The sequence below is a fragment of the Euleptes europaea genome, chromosome 8 (genome assembly GCF_029931775.1).
Source record: "Euleptes europaea isolate rEulEur1 chromosome 8, rEulEur1.hap1, whole genome shotgun sequence".
Classification (NCBI taxonomy): domain Eukaryota; kingdom Metazoa; phylum Chordata; class Lepidosauria; order Squamata; family Sphaerodactylidae; genus Euleptes; species Euleptes europaea.
In genome coordinates, this window is record NC_079319.1 from 7,378,059 (window position 1) to 7,387,329 (window position 9,271).

At 44.0% G+C, this 9,271-nt stretch overlaps 2 protein-coding genes across 2 annotated transcripts; one reads left to right on the plus strand and one right to left on the minus strand.

Moving 5' to 3' along the window:
• Positions 1–660: 660 nt before the first annotated feature.
• On the plus strand, positions 661–1,611 carry LOC130481862 (proto-oncogene Mas-like). The gene has a single exon (XM_056854647.1). It carries the CDS (start codon positions 661–663, stop codon positions 1,609–1,611), a length of 951 nt encoding a protein of 316 aa, XP_056710625.1.
• A 6,652-nt stretch (positions 1,612–8,263) lies between these two features.
• On the minus strand, positions 8,264–9,271 carry LOC130481864 (mas-related G-protein coupled receptor member H-like). Its single transcript, XM_056854648.1, has one exon. It carries the CDS (start codon positions 9,269–9,271, stop codon positions 8,264–8,266), a length of 1,008 nt encoding a protein of 335 aa, XP_056710626.1.

A 9,271-nucleotide genomic window follows, 5' to 3' on the forward strand; every position in this document is an offset into this window, starting at 1 on the left:
ACTATCATTTTGCTTCCTTCTGGCAACTTTGATAAGTATTTCTCAAGGCAAATGAGAGCCACCATGGTGTAGTGGTTAAGAGCAGTGGTTTGGAGCGGTGAACTCTGATCTGGTGAACAGGATTGGTATCCCCACTCCTCCACATGAGCGGCGGAGGGTAATCTGGAGAACTGGATTTGTTTCCCTACTCCTACACATAAAGCCAGCTGGGTGACCTTGGGCAAGTCTCTCTCAGCCCCACCTACTTCACAGGGTGTTGGTTGTGGGGAGGGGAAGGTGAGTGTAAGCCAGTTTGATTCTTCCTTAAGTGGTAGAGAAAGTCGGCATATAAAAACCCACTCTTCTTTTTCTTCTTTGTCTTCTTCTACTTCTGACCCTTCTTAGCTTCCAAGATCTGATGAGAGTTGACTATTCCATGCTTCCTTCCCTTCCAGCCTATCCATTATATACATATATCCACACTTTTCTAGAAAAGATGTTTGCTTTTTTTCTTACACCTTTTCAGGGTCTGGTTGTTTCATACCATAAGGCAGAATGTCCGAATTGAATCCTCAGGCCATTTCAAAGTGCAGCGTTACCTACCTGTTAATTGACCTCTGTGTTCTTTGCACAATAGGACAAATCGTAGACAGACACCATCTGAACAACTGTCACACCATCATGATCACCGCCAATGCAAGCACTGCAATCCCAACTGTTGAACAAGACATGGTCATCAACCTGAATGTCACTGAATACAGTGTTCCTTATTTCACAGCTCCTTATTTCACAGTATATATTCAGATCATGTATGTCCTAATTGTCTTTTCCTGCCTGTGCGGACTGATGGGGAACATGAAGGTCATTTGGCTTCTCAGCTTCCGTATTAAGAGGAATACTTTCACCACTTACATCTTGAACCTGGCTGTAGCTGACTTTGGCACCCTTTTGAGTGTGCTTGCTTATATTGTTGATGTGGCCTGTTCCTATCTTATTCGGGAATATGATGAACATTCTACTTTCTATAAATTCACAGATGTCCTTGTTTTCTTCACGTACAGTGCAAGCATGTATTTTCTAACAGCCATCAGCCTGGAGAGAGCTCTCTCCGTGCGGTTTCCAATCTGGTACCGATGCCGTCGGCCAGGGAGGTCTTCTGCTGTCGTCTCCTTCCTGCTCTGGTCCCTCTCTGGACTGCTTTCTGGAATGTTACTGTTAAGCTATCTTTGGGAAGCAAATTTCATTGTGAGCACGAACATTATTTCCATTACGAATCTCTTGATTTGCACTCCGCTTATGATCGCCTCCAGTTTGACGGTGTGGATCATAATCTGCCGTAACTCTTGGAGGCGCCAGCCATCCAAGCTGTATGTAGCTATCTTGGTCACTCTCCTGGTCTTCATCGTCTTTGGCATTCCTCTGAGTGTTTCCCACTTCTTTTTTTACAACACGGAAGGTTTCCCTCTAGAAGTCCTGGAAGCCACTTATCTTCTGGCAGCTGTCAACAGCAGCGTTAACCCCCTCATTTACTACTTGGTTGGGAGAGACAGGACACGTCAGTCCAGAGAGTCCTTGAAGGTGGTGTTCCAAAGACTATTCAAGGATGACACCGATCCCAGGGAAGGTAATTAGCAGAGTTCTTCAAAGGTCATACAGTAGAAAGGTCATGAGGTTAAAGTAGTAGGCACCCTGGGTAGTAGTGACCTGTACTCTTGGAATTTACAATCTTGGGGAGAGAAAAACCTGTACGTACTCAGACATGTAGGTTGGACTTCAAAAGAGCAAATTTTAACAAACTTAAATTTATGCTAGGTAGAATCCCATGATCAGAAATACTTAAGGAGAAGGGAGTTCAAGAAGGGTGGGCATTTCTTAAAAATAAAATACTGAAGGCGCAATCCCAAACCATTCCTATGAGAAGGAAAAACGGGAGGAGCCTAAAGAGGCCAGGGTGGCTCCATAAACAGCTTTTTAAAGAGTTGAGAAATAAAAAAGACTCATTTAAGAAGTGGAAGGAGGGCCTTATAAACAAAGAGGAATATAAGCAAATAACTAGTGCTTACAGGGAGAGTGTTAGGAAAGCTAAAGCTCAGTATGAAAGGCTAGGAAGAGATGCTAAACGCAACAAAAAAGGGCTCTTTTCCTATGTACAGAGTAAGAGTAAGAACAAGGACAAGATAAGCCCATTGCGTGGACCGGAAAGTGAAATTGTAACAGGAGATGAAGAAAGGGCAGAACACCTCAATTCCTACTTTTCCTCAGTTTTTTCTCGTGAGGGAAGTGGTGCTCAACATGGCATAAACAGAACATGTGATGAGGGAAGGGATTTGCAGCCTAGAATTGGCATTGGGGTAGTGCACAAACACCTGGTTTCTTTAAATGAAACAAAATCCTCTGGGCCAGACGAATTGCACCCAAGGGTACTCAAAGAACTTGCAGATGTAATTTCGGAACCTCTGTCCATTATTTTTGAAAAGTCTTGGCAAACAGGTGAGGTGCCAGAAGATTGGAGGCGGGCAAATGTTGTCCCCATCTTCAAGAAGGGGAAAAAGGAGGATCCGGGTAACTACCGACCCATCAGCTTGACTTCTATACCAGGAAAAGTGTTCGAACAAATCATCAAACAGGCCATTCTTGAGCATTTAGAAAGGATGGGTCTTATCACTAAGAGCCAGCATGGGTTTCTCAAGAATAAGTCATGTCAGACTAATCTTATCTCCTTTTTTGAGAAAGTTACTACCTTGCTGGATCAGGGGAATGCTGTAGACATAGTTTATCTAGATTTCAGTAAGGCTTTTGATAAGGTTCCACATAGTATTCTAGTTGACAAATTGGGAAAATGTGGGTTAGATCCTGTTATTGTTAGATGGATCTGCAACTGGTTGACAGATTGTACCCAAAGAGTGCTAGTTAATGGTTCCTCGTCCACTTGGAGAGAAGTGACTAGTGGAGTTCCTCAGGGATCTGTGCTGGGCCCTGTGTTGTTCAACATCTTTATAAATGATTTGGATGAAGGAATAGAGGGGATGCTTATTAAATTTGCAGATGATACTAAATTGGGAGGGGTAGCAAATATGGTAGAAGACGGAGCCAAGATGCAGGATGATCTTGACAGGCTGGAGAAATGGGCTAGAACTAATAAAATGCACTTCAACAAAGACAAATGTAAAGTTCTGCATTTAGGTAGGAAAAATCAAATGCATCATTATAGGATGGGGGAGACTTGTTTGAGCAGTAGTGTGTGTGAAAAGGATCTTGGGGTCTTAGTAGACCAAACACTGAACACGAGTCAGCAGTATGATGCTGTAACTAAAAAGGCAAATGCAGTCTTGGGCTGCATCAACAGAAGTATAGTGTCCCGATCACGCAAAGTGATGGTATCGCTTTACTCTGCTCTGGTTAGACCTCAACTAGAGTACTGTGTTCAGTTTTGGGCACCACAATTTAAGAAAGATGTAGACAAGCTGGAACGTGTCCAGAGAAGGGCAACAAAGATGGTGAGGGGTCTGGAGACCAAGTCCTGACCTATGAGGAAAGGTTGAAGAAGCTGGGTATGTTTAGCCTGAAGAGGAGAAGACTGAGAGGGGATATGATAACCATCTTCAAGTACTTGAAGGGCTGTCATATAGAGGAGGGTGCTGAGTTGTTTTCTGTTGCTCAAGAAGGTCGGACCAGAACCAACGGGTTGAAATTAAATCAAATAGGTTCCGTCTAAACATTAGGAAGAATTTTCTATCAGTTAGAGCGGTTCCTCAGTGGAACAGGCTTCCTCGGGAGGTGGTAAGCTCTCCTTCCCTGGAGGTTTTTAAGAAGAGGTTAGATGGCCATCTGTCAGCAATGCTGATTCTGTGACCTTAGGCAGATGATGAGAGGGAGGGCATCTTGGCCATCCTCTGGTCACTAGGGTTGTGGAGAGGGGAGGTAGTTGTGAATTTCCTGCATTGTGCAGGGTGTTGGACTTGATGGCCCTGGTGGTCCCTTCCAACTCTATGATTCTACGATTCATACCGCTCCACCCCTGGCACACCCCCGGAACACTTCCCAGGACGGTGGCGCGAGCACTTGTACCAGCGGTCTGCCGGTGGGAGGCCAAGCCAGTGTCCGAGGGCCATGCTGCCGCAGCAGTGCAAGGGAACTGGCACAAGTGGCAGGGACTCTGCTGTAGGTGTCATGGCACCTCCTAAGCCCATTTGGCCCCCAAGCTCAGGAATGGGCTGTTAGAATCAGGCCTATGGGTGAGGGCATCGATATGCCCATCTCAAGCTGGCCTCCCAGGTTCATTTCCATTCCATCTTTGAGTTATTGTTTATTTATACCTGTTTGCTTCCCATTTGAATGTCCACCAGTACTGCCAGGGTTGCCAGGCCCCTCTTCGTCACCGGCGGGTGGAGCCTGAGGAGGGAGGGGTTTGGGGAGGGGATGGACTTCGATGCCATAGAGTCCAATTGCCAAAGTGGCCCTTTTCTCCAGGGAAATGGATCTCTGTTGGCTGGAGATCAGTTGTAATAGCAGGAGATCTCCAGCTACAACCTGGAGGTTGGCAACCCTAATTACTGCAGAAATGGAGGCGTTGCTGGAGCCATATGGATCTTAGATTTTCTGGTTTTAAACTGTTTTACATTGTATTATAGATTGTAATTATCATTATATGTTATACATTATGATGTAGATGTAACTGGAATGTGTCCTTGGAAGCTGCCCTGAGACCTACTTCGGTAGGGATAGGGCGGGATAACAGCTAATAAAATAAAAATAGAATCCTAGAGTTGAAAGGGCCATACAGGCCATCTAGTCCAACCCCCTGCTCAATGCAGGATCAGCCCGACAAATGTTTGTCCAGCTGCCAGTGACAATACACAAACCATTAGAGCTGGCACATAAGAGATCCTCTTGGTACCAGGCAAAGGTATCATACCACAAAACCTTTATCAGACATTTGAGGCAAAGATATGTCTGTTTGGTGGTGGCAGAAAGTATGTCAAGTTGCAGTTGACATGGTGACCTTAAAGGGTTTTCAAGGCAAGAGACAAAAATACAATTCACATTCAGTCAAGCATTCAATGAAAACTGGATTAAGGTGTCTTATCAGTGATATATTACTCCAAAAGCCATGGAGAAGATAGACAAGAACTATAAAGGGAAACGATGGAAATGTTAAAAAGTGGACGATGCTTTTTATCACATATGGTGGATGTGCAAAAAGACCCCCCTCCCAAAAAAATGGACAAAAAAATTGGAAAAGAATACATGCAAAAATCCAGAAAAATTTGAAAATTAAATTTACTATTGAAGCCAAGAGTATGCTATTGGGCATTTTGCCAAAAAATTTTTTTGGAAGAATTGTTATGATATATGATAACTGCGGCTAGAGTTATATTTGCAGCAAAATGGAAGGCAGAAGAGTGCCAGGAAGACTGGGAAAGTAAACTAACTGAAAATGTGGTGATGACAAAACTAAACAAACTATGTGAATAAAAGACCAATTAAAGAATTTCATAATAAATGGAAAGCATGCTGCTTGTATTATTCTTTTAATGGAGAGCAGAGAAGGAGGTTGTTGAAATGATATATATGAATTATTAATAATATCCTTGATATATTGTCCTGAAAATGTGTTAAAAGGGGAAAACATTTAAATATATCATGGACAGATTATAATAATAGAAGAACTCAATTTTCAATATTTGGGAAGTATTTTTAGAAATTTATAATAGCCCTGTAATCGACACACATGTGTCATGCCAGCTAGCACCATCTGGTGTGGCTGCAGCCCACTGGTGCTGGGATATGGTGAGAGCCAGTGTGGTGTAGTGGTTAGGTACATTGGACTCTAATCTGGGGAACTGGGTCTGATTCCCCACTCCACCACATGAGCGGCAGACTCTAATCTGGAGAACCGGGTTGGTTTCCCCACTCCTATGTATGAAGCCAGCTGGGTGAGCTTGGGCTAGTCACAGCTCTCTTAGAGCTCTCTCAGTCCCACCTATCTCATAGGATGTCTGTTGTGGGGAAGGGAAGGAACTACTTCTTCTTCTCCTCCTCCTCCTCCTCCTCCTCCTCCTGCTCCTTCTCCTCCTCCTCCTCTTCCTCATAGGTACATACACCAAAAAAAGGGATACACAGCTTCCCTCCCTTGAAGGAGCCCAGGTGACACCTGGCTTGGCCTTCTCCAGTCCCACACAAGGTGTGATCTCTAGGATGGAGGACATTTCTCCATTTTCACTAGCTATGTTACTGAGGCATATGTGTACATTGAGGAAAACTTGGGGCAAAAGCAATCCAAGTATAGTTTTATGGAGCTTCTTTTTCTTTGTGCGACGCTTTGCCAAGACACAAGAGGGCATGTGTGCATTCTACACAAAAAGGTATCGGTGTGATCATACAGAAAAAATATCACATTAAACCTCTTTTTCCTGTATACTGGTAAAGTAGCGCAGAAGAACCGCAAATGAATATGAAGCATTGAAACAAGCTGCAGCAACCTGTATGCTCAAATTTTGGAATTGCACCCCTTACAAATCCATTGAAGTCAAGGGCTCTGAGGTGTGATTCTGCTTAGGATGGCACTTTTACAGTAGTCACTCTTTTACCTAAATGCGGAAACTAAATCTCAGTGCAAATTAGGGTTGTGCATATCGATATACCCAAACCAAAAATTAACCCGAAATTAGCCGTTTGGGCAAAATTCAGGCTTTGGTTTTACCAAATGCCACAGCCTGGGGATCTCCCCAAAGCCAAATACCCTATTCCTGAAAAACGTGAATAAATATTTGCCTTTTTCAGGTTCGGCTATTTGCCTTTGCTCAGATGCACAGCTCTGTGTTTTCTCCCATTTTTCTGTCTTTTTTTGACTGGTTTTGTTAGGGCCCCCTAGTTGGGGCTCTTTTGAGGTTGGGGTCATGTAATTGGAGCCAACTTGGTCTGACCAACTTTGCAGGTAGATCACCCAACAGAAGACTTGTCTGCATAGCAGAAGAGTCATTTGAAAGGTGGGGTTTACCCAATCCTGTCTGTAGGAATATACCCTCCAACTAAAAAGAACCGGCTTCAACAGCTGCTCACACCACCTGGCTTCCGAAGGAGACTCTCTCACCCCTGCGGATGAGTAATCTTCTTCAGACAGCCCCCATGGTTGAGACTTCCACTGGCTCCGATATCACCCCCACCTCCCAAAAACCTGCTGTCAAACTCAAGGTTGCCTGGAGTAGAGGCTTTGTTTCCCCGCACCATGACTATCTCTTGAAATCAGATTTTTGATGACCATCATAAAGTATTGTTCACAGGATATCATTTGCCACCAAAAGAAATGTTTCCCGAGCCTTATTTCTCTTGCATTTAAGCCTTTCCCCTCAATTTGGAAGCTAATTTGCATGGATATCATGCTATGCACCCCAGATATGAAGGCAGCCCCCAGACTTTGAGGTGACAGCCTGCCAATCAGCTCTTTCCACCAGTCCTCGTCAACGCTGAACTTCTGAACCAGAAAACGATGGACAGCTCTGCTAGCAATGCCTGGAGAATGGGGGCAACCCCTGTGCGAGCCCATAAAATTGGCCCCCTGTCCCAAAGTTCACCAAACTTCAGTGACCATCTAAGGAGAATCCCTTGCAGCCACATTGTAAATTTGGGGACTCTACCTCCAAATATGCCCTACAGGAGCTTCAAAGAAATCCCCATAGACTATAAAAAGCCAAAGATTTTCAGAAAACCCGGAAATAAGTCGAATACCAATAATTACCGGTATGAGTATTCGGCTAATTCCAGGTTTACTGAAAAAAATCAGGCCAAATGATCCCAAACCCTAAATTTATTGAATTGTTTTTTGCACAACCCTAGTGCAAATCAAATCTCCAGCACAATAAAATTAAGGAAGAAGGGAAAGTGGGGTTGCCAACCTCCAGGTGGTGGCTGGATATCTCCTGGGATTATAAGTGACCTCCAGGTGACAGAGATAAGTTCATTTCAAGAAAATGGCCATTGTGGAAGGTGGACTCCCCTCCCCAAACCCTGCCTTCTTCAGGCACCACCCCACAAAATTTCCAGGTATTTCCAAGTCCAGAGCTGGCAACCTTAAGGGAAAATGTTATGTGTAGATAATGGGATATTCCCAAAATATAGATAGAGGGTTGCCTTGGCATTTCTATACTCTCTGACAGAGATCATTTCATATCTCATGCTTAATGTTATGATATAAGGTAGCATCTGAATAGGAATTCTTTGCTATTGTTGTTTTAACAAGGTCCTTTGGCCAGTATACACTAGTCTTGATAAGCATTGTAAGTTTCTACTCCATTACTACTGCATCTATAATGTTGTAACGAGTTGGAGTTTCTGGAGGCATTGTAACTGGGTTTGAATCAGGGGGCTGTGCTTCCCCTCTGTAGCCTTCTTCCTCTTCCAAAATCTTCTGGAGCATGGCCTTCAAGCTTTCTCTAGGCTGACCCCTCTTCTTTCTCCCAACCAAGAAATAAATAAGCGGGTTGATGCTGCTGTTTAAGGAAGTACATAGTAAGCCATACCGCATCGGAGAGGAATTTGAATCACTGGAGAAAGTAAAGATCAAGTAAGTGGCATTCAGTGGGACAGCAAAGAGGAGGAAAAAAAGGAGAGTAAGAAAGATAGCTGTAAGAAGCTTTCCTCGACGATGCTGCTGGGATTTCAAATAGACTTTGATGAACAAGGTCAGAGTGGAGATGATCATGAGTGGGACGCAAAGCAGAGTGTTCACAAAAAACTGGTAGAACACCCGATGGTTGTTGTTTTCCAGGATTTTGGTCTTGAAGAGTACGTAGTGGATCCCATTAAGCAGGAAAGAGAGGACCCAGATGACAGCACATACAATGACGGACAAGCGAGATGGTCGGTGAAGTCGATGCCAGATTGGGAAGAGGACACACACGCACCGGTCAATGCTGATCACCGTCAGTAGAAATTGGCCAGTGCTGTACGTGAATATGATGAGCTCCACGTAGATCAGCTCCAAAGAGGAATCTGAGACAGCAAAAAAGACAGCCAGCGATAGGAGGACTCCGAGATCGGCAGCAGCTAAGTTCAGGATTAAGACAGTGAAAGAATTCCTCTTAATGCGGAAGCCGAGGAGCCAGAGGACAATTCCGTTCCCCATAAATCCGAAAATGCTAATAAAAATGGTGATGAAAGAAATAATCTTTTGCTCTATGTAGTCACTGAGCCCAGTGAGGTCTTCCCACCATTCTGGTTCGTCATATGTATAATAATATTTTGTTGTGGGAACCGCAGAGGTCAGATTTGTCAGGCTGAAATCGGTCCACAT

Coding starts and splice junctions, on each gene's coding strand:
- LOC130481862 (XM_056854647.1), top strand. CDS start 661: ATGATCACCGCCAATGCAAGCACTGCAATCCCAACTGTTGAACAAGAC.
- LOC130481864 (XM_056854648.1), bottom strand. CDS start 9,271: ATGTGGACCGATTTCAGCCTGACAAATCTGACCTCTGCGGTTCCCACA.